A 21,155-nucleotide genomic window follows, 5' to 3' on the forward strand; every position below is an offset into this window, starting at 1 on the left:
TCATCAAGATTAACATTCTGACCAAGTTTCATTAAGATATGGTCATAAATGTGGCCTCTAGTGTTAACTAGCTTTTCCTTTGATTTGACCTCGTGACCTAGTTTTTTACCCTATGTGACCTAGATTCAAACTGGACCTTGAGATCATCATGATTAACATTCCGACCAAGTTTCATGAAGATACAATCATAAATGTGGCCTCTACAATGTTAACAAGCTTTTCCTTTGATTTGACCTGGTGACCTAGTTTTTGACCCCAGATGACCAAATATCAACCTCATCCAAGATTTATTCAGGGAAACATTCTGACAACGTTTCATTAAGACTGGGCCAAAATTGTGACCTCTAAGAGTGTTAACAAGCTTTTCCTTTGATTTGACCTGGTGACCTAGTTTTTGACCCCGGATGACCCAATAGCGAATTTGTCCAAGATTTTATTGAGGGTAACATTCTGACCAAGTTTCATTAAGATTGGATCAAAACTGTGACCTCTAGAGTGTTAACAAGCTTTTCCTATGATTTGACCTGGTGACCTAGTTTTTGACCCAAGATGACCCAATATCAAACTCATCCAAGATTTTATTGCGGTCAACATTCTGGCCAAGTTTCATTAAGATTGGGCCAAAATTGTGACCTCTAGAGTGTTAACAAGCTTTTCCTTTGATTTGACCTGGTGACCTAGTTTTTGATCCCAGATGACCCAATATCGAACTCGTTCAAAATTTTATTGAGGGTAACATTCTGACCAAGTTTCATTAAGATTGGGTCAAAATTGTGACCTCTAGTGTTAACAGTCAAATTGTTGACGACGGACACTGGGCGATCACAAAAGCTCACCTTGAGCACTTTGTGCTCAGGTGAGCTAAAAATTACTTCTCAAAAAATGCTTGGAGAGATCTTTGCCAAACTTGGTCTGCAGCACACAATGACATTCTTTTGTAGAGACGATCAATAGAGAAACCGTGTTTTTTTGAGTGCATTAATTCATGGAGCTATAATACAAATTTTATCACAACTCCCTGATTAATTTAAGTAAAACACGATTTTGCCGTACATTATTTCGATTCTAATAGGTCCTTAATCTAAAACAGAAGATAAAATTTAGTAGCGCTCTTTCTCGGTCGCAACAGAAACATTGACATCATCGTCAATGACCAAGTGAAGGTAATATGGCGACTTTCTAGCTTTTGATTGTGGAGGAAGACCTGGATGGTTTCCTCACATCAAGAACTCAATGCCCCGAGTGAGGGGCAAGTGATTCGAAGTAAGAGAGCTTAACCATTCAGTCACTGAGGCCCCCTGTCCAGAACAATAGATCCATTATGGTAATATGGCCTTTCATAAACTAAGGTGAGATGGCCAATAGCTATTCATAGTTAATGTTATAATGCTGACACCCGACTATAAATAAAAATTTGTATCTTGTAAGCTCTAACTCAGCATCAATGTTCAGAATGTTGGATATGACAAGATAGACACAAACTGATTTCTACTCTTTAATCATCTGTATATCAAAACATTTTACATATCTTTGTACAAACTGTACATATATTAAAGGATATTTAATTAATCCCTAATAAACACATAAGAAAAAATATTAGCTTTGCAATTTGTTTTTCATTTAAATTTCATTTTCACAAAACAAGAGGGTCATGATGACCCTAGATTGCTCACCTGAGTAATGTAAGCTACACTGACAAGAGTAAGAGATCAGGTAAGAAAGTCAAACGTAAGTAAGCATTGAAATTTTTTCCAAGTTGTGTGAACATGTTTCAAATGTTAAACTGATGCTTAAATGTTAAGAAAGTTGGTCAGTAGGTCACTTTCATGGTCAGTAGGTCACTTTCATGGTCACTGAAAGCCAGTTTTAAGATTGGTGTGCAAAACTGTACATGTTATCCAAATTTCAAAGCTGTATCTTAAAAAACAAGAATGTAGATCCGTAAGTCAAGGTCACAGATCTGATAATTTTTTAAGTATATAACTCATATAACAAGTGACCCACCGGGGCGGGGCCTCTTTTCACCCAAGGTCCATAATTTGAACAATCTTGTTAGAGGTCCACCATAAAATGGTACACACCAAAACTCGAAGGACTAGGCCTTGAACTTTCAGACAAGGAGTTTTTTCCTATACAAGTCTATGTAAAACTTTGGACCCCCAGGGCAGGGCCTCCTTTCACCCCAGAGGCATAATTTGAACAGTCTTGGTAGAGAACCACTATGAAATGCAACATACCAAATATCAAAAGCCTAGGCCTTGCAGTTTCAGACAAGGAAGATTTTAAAACTTTTTACCAATATAAGTCTATGTAAAACTTGGGACCTCCAGGGCAAGGCCTCTTTTCACCCCAAGGTAAAAATTTGAAAAAGCTTTGTAGAGGACCGCAAGGCAATGCTAAATACTAAATACCAAAGGCCTAAGTCTTGTGGTTTCAGACAAGAAATTTTTTTAAGTTTTTTCCTATATATGTCTATGTAAAATGTGGGACCCCCGGGCCAGGGCCTCTTTTCACCCTAGGGGCATAATTTGAATAACTTTCATACAGGACCATTAGATGGTGTCATATGCCAAATATCAAGACTCTATATGGTGGAGTTTTGGACAAGAAGATTTTTAACGTTTTCTTTTCGGTTGCCGTGGCAACACGAGTTCTATGTGAAATTCAATTCTTTGAACAACTGACAGGGGGCCAACCCAAGGATCATTCCTGTGAAGTTTGGTGTAAATCTGTCCATTGGTTTTTCAAGAAGTTTTTTTTTAGAAAATGTTGAAGGAAGTACGACGGACACTGGGCGGTCACAAAAGCATACCATGAGCTTTTGGCTTGGGTGAGCTAACAATGCAAAATAAATTTTACCTTTTCCTTTTTGTTTCTTCAACAAACAATATTATAATTGTCACTGATCCAGTCCAAAGAACTTCAAGGGTGGTAATAAGAAGTGTTTAAATTTTCAAAACATCTTGGCTAACTTTTGAATTTATCCTTAGAAAACATTTTGAAAGGGTGTAGTCATATTTTGGACAGCCTGATTTGTTGATAAAGCACACTGTCCATGTTAAAACTTTTGGAAATTTTTTCAGGAGTTAGAATTTTACAAAGGAAACTCCAAACAAGATTTTGGACATTGATAAATATCTTTAAAATTAAAATATGCTTCAACTACCACACCTAGAGACCTTTAGAAAGATAAAAATAACTTCAGTTATCGATCTTTTTGCTGTCAGCCACAATTGCATTCCTCTGTAAATCAGTCCATCTGTCAGTTCTGATTTGAGGTTATAAAACTGAGGACTGAACCAGTCAATCTGTCAGCTCTGATTTGAGGTTATAGAAGTGAGGGACCAGTCCATCTGTCAGTTTTGATTTCAGGTTCCAAAACCAAGGGACCAGTCCATCCTTCAGTTCTGATTTGAGGTTATAAAACTGAGGAACCAGTCCATCAGTCAGTTCTGATTTGAGGTTATAAAACTGAGGAACCAGTCAATCTGTCCGTTCTGACATGAGGTTATAAAACCCAGGAACCAGTCAATCCGTCAGTTCTGATATGAGGTTATAAAACCCAGGAACCAGTCAATCTGTCAGTTCTGATTTGAGGTTATAAAACCCAGGAACCAGTCCATCAGTCAGTTCTGATTTGAGGTTATAAAACTGAGGAACCAGTCAATCTGTCCATTCTGACATGAGGTTATAAAACCCAAGAACCAGTCAATCTGTCAGTTCTGATATGAGGTTATAAAACCCAGGAACCAGTCAATCTGTCAGTTCTGATTTGAGGTTATAAAACTGAGGAACCAGTCCATCCGCCAGTTCTGATTTGAGGTTATAAAACTGAGGAACCATTCCCTGAATGCAACACTGCTATTGATCAATGTCAAAAGTGCACTCTGTAACAACCAATCAACTGATGTTATGTTAAGACTGGTCCACTATTTCAACTTAATGACATAAGGGTGCAATTATGATACCATGGTGGGAATAAAGCCCACAACATACAGGTTGTGCAGTGAAAGACTTCAACAAAATTCAAACTTTATTACTGGTCATTTCTACAGCCAACTATATCCTCACTCACAAGCCCACCACTTCTCTAAATACTTCTGCAGTTAAAGGTGTACAGATTACAAAATTGTTGGCATCATATGCATTGACCACACTCTGGGTATTTAGATCTCAGAAAATGATATACAATGGTAGAGCATAAAATAACACTAAATTATAGATAGTTATTAAAGCAGATGTTTATATCACAGACAAATACATTTAAGTCTTATGTCTTACAAATAATACATTCAAAATAACTGTTCATAAGCAGAACATAACTGTTGTTCATGTCCCAACCACCATTTGTGCAAATATACACTTTGACATCCTATTATCTTTTCAATAAAACTTAACGGCATAATCATATAAGATAATCTGTAAGATGATTATTCTGTCCATTCAAACCAAATGTTTACACGATTACTCTGTCCACTCAAACCAAATGTTTACACGATTATTCTGTCCACTCAAACCAAATGTTTACAAAATTATTCTGTGCACTCAAAAAAAATGCTTAAACAATTATTTTGTGAACTCAAAACTAATGTTAACACTATGTTTAAAAATATATATTTATCACAATAACATCTTTGGAATTATGTTACTTTCAAACAACTTATTATAAATTGTGCTGATTTATAAACATTATGCCAGTGTTGCTGTTTCCATAGCAACACAACAACAGAACACTAGCTTTTTCAACAATCTCTGCATTCTACTTTTACTTCTTTTAGGAAATTATAAATGAGCCGTGCCATGAGAAAACCAACATAATGGGTTTGCGACCAGCATGGATCCAGACCAGCCTGCGCACCCGCGCAGTCTGGTCAGGCTCCATGCTGTTCGCTTTTAAGCCTATTGGAATTGGAGAAACTGTTAGCGAACAGCATGGATCCTGACCAGACTGCGCGGATGATCCATGCTGGTCGCACACCCACTATGTTGGTTTTCTCATGGCACGGCTCAAATGTTCATTAACTGATTGTGAAAATAAAGCTCTATATAATAGTACACTTAACTGAAAAAAAAGAGTTACACAACCTGAGTGAAGCGAAAATTAAAAGTATAAAAAAAAACAATACTCTCTAATACAAAAATTAAAACTATTGAATAAAAGATACAAAAAAAAAACTAGCGCTATCACTGGAAGTGATAAATACCCCCACCAGGTATTGGATACAGGAAGTTGTTTTTTTTTAAGTGAAGGCAGGGTTCATACAGATCTGTCAAAATACGAAATTCTAGGACTTCAAGTCAACTTGGCTGATCTCAGGTCCAACTGTTCTTCAGTACTTTATTATAATGCCAAAGGTCACTGACCTTTGACCTAGTGACTGCAAAATTAACAGAGGTCATATTACGGTCATGACTAACCCACCTACCCAGTTTGAGGATCCTATGCCCAAGTGTTTTGAAGTTATGGAGCAATAACCCAATATTTGACCTTGAATTGTGACCTTGACCTTTGACCATCAGGTATAGGTAATGTTATGTGACACATCTTCTTGTCATTAAGAATAATAATCCAAAGTTATATTATAACCCTCTCAGGCACATAGAAGTTATGGAGTAAAAACCAAATATCTAACCTTTGACCTTGAATTGTGACCCTGACCTTTGTGATGTGTTCAACATGTCATCTGGTCTTGATGAATAATGACGTGAAGTTAAATTAAACAACTGAGATATAGTGAAAATGCATAAAAATTAACCTTTATTTATTTATTTATTTGGGTTTTACGGTGCACCAACACAGTATAGGTTATATTGCGCCACACAGGACTACAAATTTTGGTTTCACATCTCATTTACATCGAAATAAAAACATGAGGTATGAAATCAAAATTTGCATACCTGCTGGAATCACAGAGTTACAGCAAAACCAAGTGTTAAGATCCTATTAGTTGCCTCTTACGATCATGCAAGGGTAAGGCAGTAATTCCAATTCTTTTCATACATAGATCATCCCAGAACCACAAGGGGCTAAATTTTCCTTAAATTCTATGTAAAAGGGGGCATAATTCATGAAAAACTGGTGTCAGAGTTATGCACCTTGTGTCACATGATGTGGGTGATAAGGTGGAACATCTATTTTAAGTTTGAATCAAATCCATTCAGTTATAACTGAGATATAGTGAAAATGCATCAAAATTAACCTTAGATTCTAAGTAAAACTTTCTAAAAGGGGGCATAATTTATGAAAAATTGGTGTCATAGTTATGCACCTTGTGTCATATGATGTGGGTGATAAGGTGGAACATTTATAATAAGTTTGAATCAAATCCATTAAGTAATAACTGAGATATAGATTTTGGGACGTGACGTGACGAGACGGGACAAAACTGACTCCTATATAGCCCCCCCACCACCCAAACATGTTTGGTGGGGGTATAAACAAAAATGACAAAAAACAATTTTGATCACAACTTGTTTTGTTAAAAAAAATAAATATTCCTTAAAAAAAGGTTACCAGCTGATGATTGGAATTTTTACAATCCAAAACTATAGTGCTCCTTTTTTCATCTGTTTTCAGCTGAGAGCTCTTTAATCCATTTTTTACATTCCTTTACATGTTGATATATAATCTTACATATCGTTAAAAATACCAGCAAGTTTTGATACAAAATGCATTCTTGTTTTTCCTAATTCTAAGCTGTTATACAAGGGAGGTAATTCCTTTTCTTTCTTTTCCAGCCAATTTATTAATCCAGCTAATAATTGTTCAGGAATTTCATTATTCAAACAAACTTCGTTTCCATCTATGTTAATATTAAAGACACCATCTTGCAATTTGTAGGTCACATGACTTGCGGCAGTCAGTGTCAAAGGTCTCCCAAATGTTTTGTTCCATGCCTGTTTAACTAGCAGAGACAAAGTTAGTAAGGTAGCTATTACTCTGTATACATTTTGCTCTGTCTTCACACCTGTAAATTCAAAATAAACAGATATTCAAAATGCAAAGCATAACATGAGCTGTCAGATGACAGCAGCACACTGCCATTAAAAGGCTTGTCATTGAAAACAGTCAAAATTATGAAAACATTTAGACACAAACAAAAGGCACAGCAATTTTGAATCTTAGAACTCTCTTGTCTCATGATACTTTCTGATTACAGTCAAAAAAGGGAAATAACTTTGTAAAACAGGATTTTTATTAATGTTATAAAATCATCCCTCACCATGCTAGCGTTAAGACAATTCCTGTCTTAAAACAATAAAAATTCTTACCAAGAGATTTTACACCCTGACTTGTGAGTATATGAATTATTCTTGACCTCTTTGCACCAATGAGAGAGCACAACTGTTCAGACAGCTCAAAGTAATGTAGTGGTCTTTCTGGCACTGAGTCTTCAGCAGTCTGAAAAATAAAGGCATGATTGTATATTTATATCAGTTCAAAGTCTATAAATAACTTTTCACATGTTTGATGTCACAGGTGCCAGACAAATTAAGTAAACAAGAGGGCCAAGATGGCCCTAGGTCGCTCACCTGAGAAACACACCATAACACATCATAACAGTGTAAACATGTTTGACCTAGTGATTTCATGGAAAAAAATATTCTGGCAGTTATCATTAAAATTGGAGCTAAAATCTTGAGTATAAACAAGTATTTTCTTTGATTTGACCTAGTGACCTAGTTTTTAACCCCAGATGACCCATATTCGAACTTGACCTAGATTTCATCAAGGCTATCATTCCGATCATATTTCATGAAGATCAATTGAAAAATACAGCCTCTATCGCATACACGAGGTTTTTCTTTGATTTAACTTAGTGACCTACTTTTTGACCCAAGATGACCCATATTCAAATTCTACATAGATTTCATCAAGGGAATCATTCTGACTTAATTTCAGGAAGATCAATTGAAAAATACAGCCTCTATCACTTACACAAGGTTTTTCTTTGATTTGACCTAGTGACCTACTTTTTGACCCCAAATGACCCATATTCGAACTTGAACTAGATTTTATCAAGGCAATCATTCTGACTTAATTTCAGGAAGATCAACTGAAATGTTTTTCTTTGATCTGACCTAGTGACCTAGTTTTTGATACCAGATGACCCATTTTCAAATGAAGCCTAGATTTCATTAAGGTTATCATTCTGACTTAATTTCAGGAAGATCAATTGAAAAATACAGCCTCTATCGCATATACACAAGGTTTTTCTTTGATTTGAACTAGTGACCTACTTTTTGAACCAAGATTCGATCTTGACCTAGATTTCATCAAGGCAATCATTCTGGCGAAAATTCATGAAGATTAATTGAACAAGAGGGTCATGATGACCCTGGATTGCTCACCAGAATAATATGAGCTACATGTTTCAAATGTCAAACTGATGATTTTTAGAAATTTTTTGGAAGATTTTCCGATGTACAATCAAGTAACCCTGGGGAGGGGCCAATTTTACCCCGGGGGTCATGATTTGAACAAAGTTTGTAGAAGTCTACTAGGAAATGTTACATATCAAATATCTAAGATCTAGACCTTCTGGTTTTTTTTAGAAAATTTATGAAGATTTCCCTATGTACAATCAAGTAACCCCTGGGGCTAGGTCAATTTGACCCTGGGGGTCAAGATTTAAACAACTTTTGTAGAGGTCCACTAGGCAATGCTACATGTCAAATATCTAAGCTCTAGGCCTTCTGGTTTATTTTTAGAAAATTTTGAAGATTTTTCTATGTACAATCAAGTAACCCCATGGGGCGGGGTCAATTTGGCCCTGGGGGTCATGATTTGAACAAATTTTGTAGAAGTCTACTAGGCAATGCTACATGTCAAATATCTAAGATCTAGGCCTTCTGGTTTATTTTTAGAAAATTTTGAAGATTTTTCTATGTACAATCAAGTAACCCCATGGAGCGGGGTCAATTTGACCTGGGGGTCATGATTTGAACAAATTTTGTAGAAATCTATTAGGCAATGCTACACGTCAAATATCTAAGATCTAGGCCTTTTGGTTTATTTTTAGGAATTTTTTGAAGATTTTCCTATGTAAAATCAAGTGACCCCTGGGGCGGGGTCAATTTTGACTCCGGGGGTCATGATTTGAACAAATTTTGTAGAGGTCCACTAGGCAATGCTACACGTGAAATATCTAAGCTCTAGGCCTTCTGGTTTATTTTTAGAAAATTTTTGAAGATTTTCTATGTAAAATCAAGTGACCCCTGGGGCGGGGTCAATTTTGACCCCGGGGTCATGATTTGAACAACTTTAGTAACTTTAGCTCTAGGGCTTCTGGTTTTTGAGAAGAAGATTTTTTAAGATTTTTCTATGTAAAATCAAGTGACCCCTGGGGCGGGGTCAGTTTTGACCCCGGGGTCATGATTTGAACAAAATTGGTAGAGGTCCACCAGGCAATGCTTCACACCAAATATCTAAGCTCTAGGGCTTCTGGTTTTTGAAAAGAAGATTTTTAAAGTTTTTCCTTTCGGTTGCCATGGCAACCAGAGTTCTGCATGGAATTCAATTCTTTGAACAATTTTTGTAGAGCTTCACCCAAGGAACATTCCTGTGAAGTTTGGATGAAATTTGCCAAGCGGTTTATGAGGAGATGTCGTTTGAAGTAAAAGTTTACGGACGACGGATGCCGGACGGTGACCCATCCTAATAGCTCACCCTGAGCCTTTGGCTCTGGTGAGCTAAAAATACAACCTCTATCGCATACACAAGGATTTTTTTAGATTTGACCTAGTGACCTAGTTTTTGATCCCAGATGACCCATTTTCGAACTTGGCCTAGATTTCATCAAGGTTATCATTCTGACCAAATTTCATGAAGATCAGTTGAAAAATACAGCCTCTATCGCACACACAAGGTTTTTCTTTGATTTGACCTAGTGACCTATTTTTTGATCCCAGATGACCCATTTTTGAAATCGGCCTAGATTTTATCAAGATAATCATTCTGACCAAAATTCATGAAGATTAATTGAAAAATACAGCCTCTATCGCATACACAAGGTTTTTCTTTGATTTGATCTAGTGACCTACTTTTTGACCCCAGATGACCCATATTCGAACTTGACCTAGATTTCATCAAAGCATTCATTCTGACCAAATTTCATGAAGATTAATTGAAAAATACAGCCTCTATTGTATACACAAGGTTTTTCTTTGATTTGACCTAGTTACCTAGTTTTTGACCCCAGATAACCCATTTTCGAACTCGGCCTAGATTTCATCAAGGTAATGATTCTGACCAAATTTCACAAAGATCAGTTGAAAAATAAAGCCTCTATCGCATACACAAGCTAAATATTGACAGACGACAGACAGACAGACAGATAGACGCCGGAAGTCGGACATCAAGCGATCACAAAAAGGTGAGCTAAAAAGTGAACACATGACAAAAAAAATCTTTACTTACATTTGTCTTTCCAAACTGAATTTATCAAACTTTTTAAATGAAAATGATAATTTGATTATGACCAAGCTTGGGATTTAGTCAAAAAGCAACAGCCTGAAAATCAACAATCCTAAAGCCTGGAATCCTTTTTTCAACAGAATTATACAGGGAAACTCCAGATGTCAAAAACCTGAAATCCTTTTTCAATAGAGTTATACATGGAAACTCCAGCTGTCAAAAGCCTGGAATCCTTTTTCAATAAAGTTATAGAGGGAAACTCCAGCTGTCAAAAGCCTGGAATCCTTTTTCAATAGAGTTATACAGGAAAACTCCAGCTGTCAAAAGCCTTGAATTCTTTTTCAATAGAATTATACAGGGGAACTGCAGCTGTCAAAAGCCTGGAATCCTTTTTCAATAGAGTTATACAAGGGAACTCTGGCTGTCAAAAGCCTGGAATCCTTTTTCAATAGAGTTATACAGGGAAACTCCGGCTGTCAAAAGCCTAAAGTCAAGACTAGTCTTGAAAAAAAATCTCAACCCTGTATGACACTTCGTGACAAAATCCTCCATTTGTCAGTAAACGTAAACAAAAAGGAAAAGCAAAGCGTTTCAGCAAGCTCTAAGCTGTAATATTTATAAAACACCCATGCAGTCTGTAAAATACATGTAAAGTCTATCTACTGTATAAGTGTCACAGTAATATGTTGATTTAAAACTGAAGGAATTTACATGCTAGGCTTCACTTCACACTCATACAATTTAAATATGAATGTTTATTATTACATCACGATTGGCAATAAAATCTTAAGAAGATCCTCATGAGAGGTTTTTTTTTTTTTTCTTGAGTTTAATGTCGCACTGACACAATTACAGGTCATAAGGCGACTTTCCAGCTTCAATGTTGGAGCTGGCACCTGGGTAGAACCACCAACCTTCCGTAAGCCAGCTTCTCACATGAAGATTCCAACGCCCCAACAGGCTCAAACCCACATCGGTGAAGGGCAAGTGATTAGAAGTAAACTACCTTAACCACTCTGCCACAGAGGTCCCACATGAGAGGTAGTGGAACATGCAACACCTCTCATCACCTAGCACATGCTTATGCAAAATTCTATTACAAAGGTATCGAATGACAAGAAAATATACCAACACTGAACACATGTGTGAGGAGACTTTTTACAGCTCTTTTTAAGTCGTTATAGAAGTTGTTCTCCTCAGAATTATGATGTTGTGATGAACACCCCAAGAGTGACTCTTTTAATTAGAATATTTTGCAATCATTTGAAATTCCCATGTTTTGTAATACAAACTGCCTGGAGATATTTGTCAAGAAAACATTCTACACAGATAAGCATATTTGGAAAAATGTTACACTACATAATATACAATTCTAGGGCCCAAGGGCTATTTCACCAAAAATGTCAACCTACCAGTACTTTTTCTACCATAATTTTTCATTAGGTTCATAATTGTCTGTCAAACATGTTTCTCCAGGTAGTTACAGTGGTTTTGAAAATTATGTATATTACACTTAAAATAAATAATGAACTTTTTAAGTATAAAATTCCAGAAATTCAATACAAGTGAGAGAATTAAGGGAATAATGAGAAACTAGTGTCATTCTTTTCTACACTACAGTTTTCAATATTACCTGTAAACATGTTCTCAGTGTAGAAAGCTGGGGCTGCCGAAGAAGATTCCTCACTATGGTACTGGTTCTAACCCCTTGCCATATCCTAACTGGATCTAAAATCACATGTGTGTCTAAATCTTCAAGAGGTAAATCAATCAAGTATGAATGCTGGAAAGAACCTCTCTTGGACAAAATCACCCCCGCCTCCCATCCCCCTGTTTAATTTCACCACGGCAGACAAAATCCCCACTTTGATATTGTGGTTTAAAAAAAAACAAGAAATGCGGCAATGCCACGAAACCAGGTTTTCAACACTTTTCATAAGAATAAAAAAGTATACTGAATCACAGTGCACCACTTTAAAGCACAACCCTAACCCTAACCTAACCCTAACCCTATTTTTAGTAACAATGACCTTGACCTTGATCCCAGAAACCCCAAAATCAATCCCAAGCTACAACTTTATATAAGTTTTCTATACACCAAGTTTCATCATGATAGCTCATTCCTAAGTTAAGTTATTGACCGGAAACCCTATTTTAAGTAATAGTGACCTTGACCTTGACCCCGGAAACCCCAAAATCAATCCCAGCCTTTGTCTTGATATAAGCTACATACATACCAAGTTTTATTCAAATATCTTTACCGAAACAAAAGTTATTGACCGGAAACACCAGTTTGACGCCGCCCGCCCAACCAATGACATACCCCAATCTAATAAAATACAAGAAATTTAGAAGTCACAATTTTTTAAATATGATAATATCAAAAACTTTTAATTTGGAATGAAGTGAAAATCTGGAAATAATTGAAAATTATAAGGGGGGATTTTGTCCACCATAATCAAAATCAGCAAAGGTAATTTTTGTTGGAGAGGGTGGGGATTTTGTCCATATCCTATATAGTACAAATCTGCAGTAAAGGACTGAAACAAATCTAGAATGATAGTAACTATGTGACTGATGTAAAATCATCATGGTGCTACATCTTTGAATAATGGCATTAACCATTTTATTGCAGTTAAGAAATCATAACCTCTGTAATAATTACAACTACTAATGACAATGAAAAAACTCAACACAAAAATTCATTCTTGATAATCTTATGGACTATATTTTATCACTCCTCAACATCCAATGCATATGATGGAGTAAAAGCATAATTAGCTTAAAAAGCTCAATAAGACACATTATGAAACACATTTTGTTGCACCAACATGTCAATCATTATACAGTAAACCTCACTTATAAGGAACTCGGATATAAGGAACACTCGTTTATAAGGAACAGTTTTCAATTCCCCAACCTAATTCCTTCTTTATTCAATGTAAAAATCCTCGGTTATAGGGAACTCGGTTATAAGGAACACTCGGTTATAAGGAACACTTTTTCTAGTCCCAAAGTAAGAAATTCAATGGAAAACCCCTCGGTTATAGCGAACAGACATAAAAAGAATAACAAGAGGGTCATGATGACCCTGGATCGCTCACCTGAGTAATATGAGCTACATGTTTCAAATGTCAAACTGATGATTTTTAAAAAGAAATTGGAAGATTTTCCTATGTACAATCAAGTAACCCCTGGGGCGGGCCAATTTCACCCCGGGGGTCATGATTTGAACAAAGTTTGTAGAAGTCTACTAGGCAATGTTACATATCAAATATCTAAGATCTAGGCCTTCTGGTTTATTTTTAGCAAATTTATGAAGATTTCCCTATGTACAATCAAGTAACCCCTGGGGCTGGGTCAATTTGACCCTGGGGGTTCAAGATTTGAACAAATTTTGTAGAGGTCCATTAGGCAATGCTACATGTCAAATATCTAAGCTCTAGGCCTTCTGGTTTATTTTTAGAAAATTTTGAAGATTTTTCTATATACAATCAAGTAACCCCATGGGGCGGGGTCAATTTGACCCTGGGGGTCATGATTTTAACAAATTTTGTAGAAGTCTACTAGGCAATGCTACATGTCAAATATCTAAGACCTATGCCTTCTAGTTTATTTTTAGAAAAATTTTGAAGATTTTCCTATGTAAAATCAAGTGACCCCTAGGGCGGGGTCATGATTTGAACAAATTTTGTAGAAGTCTACTAGGCAATGCTACATATTAAATATCTAAGCTCTAGGCCTTCTGGTTTATTTTTAGAAATTTTTTGAAGATTTTCCTATGTAAAATCAAGTGACCCCTGGGGCGGGGTCAATTTTGACCCAGGGGGTCAACAAATTGTGTAGAGGTCCACTAGGCAATGCTACATGTCAAATATCTAAGCTCTAGGCCTTCTGGTTTATTTTTTAAAATAACAAATTTTGTAGAGGTCCACTAGTCAATGCTACATGTCAAATATCTAAGCTCTAGGCCTTCTGGTTTATTTTTTAAAACATTTTGAAGATTTTCTTATATAAATCTATGTAAAATCAAGTGACCCCTGGGGCGGGGTCAATTTTGACCCCGGGGTTATGATTTGAACAACTTTAGTAGAGGTCCAATAGTCAATGCTACAAGTCAAATATCTAAGCTCTAGGGCTTCTGGTTTTTGAGAAGAAGATTTTTTAAGATTTTCCTATGTAAAATCAAGTGACCCCTGGGACAGGGTCAATTTTGACCCCGGGGTCATGATTTGAACAAATTTGGTAGAGGTCCACTAGGCAATGCTTCACACCAAATATCTAAGCTCTAGGGCTTCTGGTTTTTGACAAGAAGATTTTTAAAGGTTGAGTTCTGCATGGAATTCAATTCTTTGAACAATTTTTAAAGGGGGCCACCCAAGGATCATTCCTGTGATGTTTGGTGTAATTCTGCCCAGTGGTTTTCAAGAAGATTTTTTTAGAAATTGTTGACGGACGACGCACGACTGACGATGCATGACGGACATCAAGCAGTCACAATAGCTCACCTTGTCACTTCGTGACAGGTGAGCTAAAAATTATTGAAAACCGGAGAATCGCTGATGATGTCAGAGTAACGTCGTCACTTTCACGCGCTTTCATGCACATGAATAAACACAAATTATTTCATTTCTATGATCTTCAGTTTGTTAATTCATGGATACGATAAAAAGAAAATATATAATATCATCAAATCACCAAATACTAGACGATAGTAGAATTATATTTGCTCAAGATTATGCTCGAGAGCTACATGTATTAGGTATTTCATGTTAACAATAGTGAACGAAAATCAGTCACAGTCACGGTCATATTATCCTAAATAAATGTGCTAATTACACCTGATTAACAATAGCAAACAGTCCAGTTTACCAAATTTCCAATTGTAAAAATTATAGCAGGTGCTAAAATGGACAAAAGCAAAAATATAGGACTGGTATAATTTACACTTTAAATAATCCGTATGTATGGGGGCGTTGTCTAGTCGTAATACACTGTATGTCATAAACACCCTACTTTTAAATTTTAATGCGTAGTCTAATTTAACATTTTGTAATAAAAAAAAATTAACATGCAGTCAAGCAAGGTAAGGGGAGTAACTGCAACATATAGTCATTGTGTAGCACTCATTAAAAAGAAGATAGAAATAACCGACAAAAATTAACATAAATTACAGTCATTCTTACCGACAAACATTTTGGCTTGGTTTAGGTTTATATCGCCGTGTTTCAACACTATTTCAGTCATATACATGCAGGCAGTTTACCTTAATTACCATCTCTCCAGGAAAGGACCGGTGCTAAAAATGCAACATTCTCCCATAAAGATTCAAGCTCGGCCCGGAGTGTGAACACACAGCCCTTATCAAACAGTCATCAGTCATAGTGTTCGCTACACAACCTGTGTTTGTTATACAAACCTCGATTACAAGGAACTAGTTCGCTATACGGATATAAGGAACCTCGGTTATAAATAATTTTTAGAAGTCCCAAGCTGTTTCCTTATAAGCAAGGTTTACTGTATTTGTTTTTGGAATTAAATATCATATATACATAGCCCTGTATTCTTATGAACTAACAGAATAAATGAAATATTTTCATGAACTTTACCTGTATCTATGTGTTCCTGTGCTGCTTTTTGTTCAATTTTCCTGATCTCCAAGAGATTTGTTACATCTTTGAGACTATTGTTATCTTCGCCTAAAGCTTTTCCTTTGCTTTTCTTTGTTATTTCAGATTCAGGGTTGTTAGATTTGTTTCTATCCTTCATTTTGGTCTTCTGTTCTTTGTTTAAATCATATCTTGACAATGAAGAACTCCTTGAACTTCTATGGAACCTAAACATCCTTGCTCTATCTCTTGATTGGCTTTTTGTGTATGTTCTTCTCCTTTGTATTCTTCTTCTTGGAGAGTTACTTCTGGATTTTCCAATAAATCTGTCTCTTGATCTTGCATACCTGTGTCTTGATGTTCTTGGTGACAAACTTCTTGATCTTCTATGAAAAATACTTACTGGAGATCTTATTGATCTTCTTGGAGACCTACTTCTTAATCTTCTTGGAGACCTACTTCTTAATCTTCTTGGAGATCTACTTCTTGATCTTCTCATAAATCTACTTCTTAATCTTCTTGGAGATCTACTTTTTGATCTCCTCTGAGATATACTTCTTGATCTTCTCATAAATCTACTTCTTAATCTTCTTCTTGATCTTCTCATAAATCTACTTCTTGAACTTCTCAGAGATCTAATTCTTGATCTTCTCAGAGACCTACTTCTTGATCTTCTCAGAGACCTACTTCTAGATCTTCTCAGAGACCTACTTCTTGACCTTCTCCATGACCTACTTCTTGATCTTCTCGGAGACCCACTTCTTGATCTTATCGGAGACCCACTCCTTGACCTTTTCAGAGACCTACTTCTTGACCTTCTCCGCGACCTACTTCTTGATCTTCTCGGAGACCCACTTCTTGATCTTCTCAGAGACCCACTTCTTGATCTTCTCAGAGACCCACTTCTTGATCTTATCGGAGACCCACTTCTTGATCTTTTCGGAGACCTACTTCTTGACCTTCTCCGCGACCTACTTCTTGATCTTCTCGGAGACCCACTTCTTGATCTTCTCAGAGACCCACTTCTTGATCTTCTCAGAGACCTACTTCTTGATCTTCTCGGAGACCCACTTCTTGATCTTCTTAGAGACCCACTTCTTGATCTTCTCGGAGACCTACTTCTTGATCTTCTTAGAGACCCACTTCTTGATCTTCTCGGAGACCTACTTCTTGACCTTCCGCTAGACCTACTTCCTGATCTTCTAAAAGACCCACTTCTTGATCTTCTGAGAGACCTATTTCTTGATCGTCTCAGAGACAAACTTCTTGATCTTCTATGTGACATACTGCTTGATCTTTTCAAAGACCCACTTCTTGATCTTCTTGGAAGCCTCCATCTTGATCTTCTTGGGGACCTACTTCTTGATCTTCTTGGGGACCTACTTCTTGATCTTCTAGAGATCTACTTCTTGATCTTCTCGGAGACCCACTTCTTGATCTTTCAGAGACCCACTTCTTGATCTTTCAGAGACCCACTTCTTGATCTTTCGCGACCACTTCTTGATCTTTTCGGAGACCTACTTCTTGACCATTCTGCCGCAAACCTACTTCTTGATCTTCTCGGAGACCCACTTCTTGATCTTCTCAGAGACCCACTTCTTGATCTTCTCGGAGACCCACTTCTTGATCTTCTCAGAGACCCACTTCTTGATCTTCTCAGAGACCCACTTCTTGATCTTCTCGGAGACCCACTTCTTGATCTTCTTAGAGACCCACTTCTTGATCTTCTCGGAGACCTACTTCTTGACCTTCCGCTAGACCTACTTCCTGATCTTCTAAAAGACCCACTTCTTGATCTTCTGAGAGACCTATTTCTTGATCGTCTCAGAGACAAACTTCTTGATCTTCTATGTGACATACTGCTTGATCTTTTCAAAGACCCACTTCTTGATCTTCTTGGAAGCCTCCATCTTGATCTTCTTGGGGACCTACTTCTTGATCTTCTTGGGGACCTACTTCTTGATCTTCTAAGAGATCTACTTCTTGATCTTGAAGACTTACTTCTTGATCTTCTCAGAGTGTTACTTCTTGATCTTCTTGCAAATCTACTTCTTGATCTTCTCAGAGACCTACTTCTTGATCTTCTTGGAGACTTTGATCTTGATATTCTAACAGACTTTCTTCTTGATCTTCTTTTAGGAGATTTACTTGCTGACTTCAAAAATGTCTTTGCTTTATTCCTTTTCAATGGTAGGGTGATTTTATTTTTTACAAAGTCTTTTGACTTTGTTTGTATTTTAGTTAAGCATACCTGATGACTCCGACATCTTGCCATTTCGAAATCTGATTCATTTACCAACGAAGTATTCATAGAATAAGAGTATCCAGATGGTTCGGAAAAAGAGAAGGGTGTGTCTTCATTGATTTGTTTTGTTGAGTCAAATACATGACCTGTCTGTTTACCTCTCATTTGATCTGAGGACTGCATTTGTTCTACATACGTTTTCCTAAAATGATCACTTCTCTCTGGGGAGACAGCAGCCTTTCTATAATGCTTAGGACTATCATCAAATGTCTCCATTTCTGCTTCAGCTTGGTGGCAAATTAGTGGTTCTGGTGCTCTATGGTTGAAACGAGGAAGAAGTTTAGCACGTTTTTTTGCTAAGTTTGGCGGAAGCATGTCTGGGTCAAAATCCGGTGCATAGTATTTGGATAATGTTTGGGTGTGCTGATAGCCTTCTGTTGATAATTTCTGTATTGTAGAACTATCAAATGCTGGACTGTCACCACTAGGTAAAGTTTGACTACAATCTTGTGCCATTTCACTATAATGAGGTGAAGTTGGGCTATAATGTGGTGAAGATGGGCTATAATGCGGTGAAGTTGGGCTATAATGTGGTGAAGTTGGGCTATAATGCGGTGAAGTTGGGCTATAACTTTGAGCAAGTGAGTTATAACTAAATGTAACAATTGGGTTATAACTTGAAACAACTGGCTCATAATTTGGAGCAACTGGGCTATAACTTGGAGCAATTGGGTTATAACTTGGAGCAAATGGATTATAACTTGAAGCAACTGGCTTATAACTTGTGGCAATTGGGTTATAACTTGAAGCAACTGGGCTATAACTCGGAGCAGCTGGGTTATAACTTGGAGCTGTTGGGTTATAACTTGGAGCTGTCTGCTGGTAAGATTCTAACACAGATACTTCATTCAAACTGGATTTAACATCACCTTCTTGTGTTGGTGCTACAAATGGCAATTTCTCAGCTGTATAGACTTCTTCCTCTTCATCCTCACAATAATCCTCTTCTTGGTCATCACAATAGTCTAGTAATTCATCAAATACTTGTGCTTTGTTTTCATGAATTTCTTTATCATCTTTATCCTTTCTCATTTTTTCCATTATTGGTCCATCAAAGGGTTGATTTGTCTCAGTTTCAGATTCAGAACACTCTAAAGGAACGGAAATATGTTCTGCAACAGGTGCACTCTTTCTTGCTGCCCAAGTTGCTAGAAGCTTTCCTGATGCAGGATAATTCTTTTTCTTCAGTCCTACTGACTCAGATATTGGTGAATGTCTTAAATCAGTTTGCAAAGAAGTGCCAGAAAATAAACGCTGACTTTCACTCAGCTCTATCTCTGTCTTGGAATCAGAAGCCCAAGTTTGAAGTTCTGGTTCAACACAGAGGGATGATGATTTAACAGTAGTGCCCATCATCAGAGTATCATTATAACTTAGAGGAATGTCCATTAATGCTAAATCTTCTTCACTTTCAGAGTCTGGTATGTTCACGACCTTTCTATGTCGCTTAGCTCCCCCTTTTCCAAGACCTTTACCACCTTTACCGCCTCTGCTTGTCCCAGACATGGACATATGCTGAGATCCCCCTTTTCCTATCCCTTTTCCTCCCCTTCCTCTCCCTGATACACCAGAGCCACCACTGGCACTCCTTATCCCTTTTCCTCCCCTAACTGTGCTTGATAAAGGCTGGACAGAAGCATCAATAGAAGCAGTTGAAGTAATATTATTAAATAAAAGATCAGGACTATTAGTATTACTGGCACTACGATCCCTATCTCTGTCTGTGTCACACATCTTTTTTCTTTTCTTTTTCAATTCTCTATCGGAATTGCTAGATGATGATTCTGAACAACTATCATCTTCATCTTCTTCAGAGCCAGAACTAGAACTACTACTGCTAGAACTACCATGTATTCGCTCTATTTCACCAGTAGATGGGGCACTTTTTCGTGCTGCCTTTGTTGCTATTTGCTTTCCAGATGAACCTGTCTGTGAAGTCAATCTAGTTTTTGGATCAAATATAGCTGTTGAATAATCTAGATACTTTTCAGTTCCTTTTCCGTTTGTGTCCCATCCTAAAGCATCCTCTAGTGCATTGTCAGAGAATAAATCATCCTCTTCCAGCAGGGGAATTTCAGAGGCTTCTTTTAACGACATTTCCAATATATCTATATCCATATCAGAGATATTAATTTCTGGAGGCATTAAGCAAGGCATTTCAACATCTTCCATCAAACTTTTGTCACCTGTGAAAATATTAACGTAACACTATATGTTTTATTTTTTGAACAAATTTATTTCTCCTGTTTACTGTATTTCAGTCCTACTGTCACAAAACTTAAGTCAGCGTAATAATGGTATCAATTTACTTATAGATATTTTTCACTGTAAGTTGGTCATAAATCTGTAAAGTTTAATTATACTGACCTCTTTTCAATTATACGCAAAATTGATATAAGAAAACTACTCACCAAAATTTGAAAATAGATCTACATCAATACTTTTTGAAATTAATTACCCATGGTAAAAACAAAAGTTGACCTCATAGGAATGATTGACCAAGTTGTAACCTATATGATATGGATTGGACAGGGAAAAACCCTACTGACCTTTGATCTCAGTGTGATCCTGAGAATGAGCTAGGGATCTGCGTGTTGGGCATGACAAGTTGCCTCATTCTAGGAAACATTTGTGCCAAAAAATATTAAAATCCCTCAACAGATGGCAGATTTATGAACCACACAGGAAAAAAGAAACAAGAGGACCATGATGGTCCTGAATCGCTCACCTGTCCCCACATGAACTGAGTATGATGTCGTTTTTTCTATTATTTGACATAGTGACCTAGTTTTTGAGCTCATGTGACCTAGTTCTGAACTTGACC

At 36.9% G+C, this 21,155-nt stretch overlaps 1 protein-coding gene across 1 annotated transcript in view; it reads right to left on the reverse strand.

The window, feature by feature from the left end:
* Window positions 1–1,481: 1,481 nt before the first annotated feature.
* Window positions 1,482–21,155, reverse strand: part of LOC123533425 (uncharacterized) — a 92,687-nt gene continuing 73,013 nt past the window's right edge. Inside the window, exons 32-36 of the mRNA XM_053520618.1 lie at window positions 17,571–20,517; window positions 16,027–17,417; window positions 12,051–12,169; window positions 7,273–7,402; window positions 1,482–6,968 (exon numbers count right to left, since the gene is read on the reverse strand). Of these exons, the coding sequence (XP_053376593.1) occupies window positions 6,631–6,968; window positions 7,273–7,402; window positions 12,051–12,169; window positions 16,027–17,417; window positions 17,571–20,517 (4,925 nt within the window). The 3' untranslated portion in view covers window positions 1,482–6,630. The remainder of the gene's footprint in view (window positions 6,969–7,272; window positions 7,403–12,050; window positions 12,170–16,026; window positions 17,418–17,570; window positions 20,518–21,155) is intronic.

The sequence above is a fragment of the Mercenaria mercenaria genome, chromosome 12 (assembly GCF_021730395.1).
Source record: "Mercenaria mercenaria strain notata chromosome 12, MADL_Memer_1, whole genome shotgun sequence".
NCBI classification, from domain to species: domain Eukaryota; kingdom Metazoa; phylum Mollusca; class Bivalvia; order Venerida; family Veneridae; genus Mercenaria; species Mercenaria mercenaria.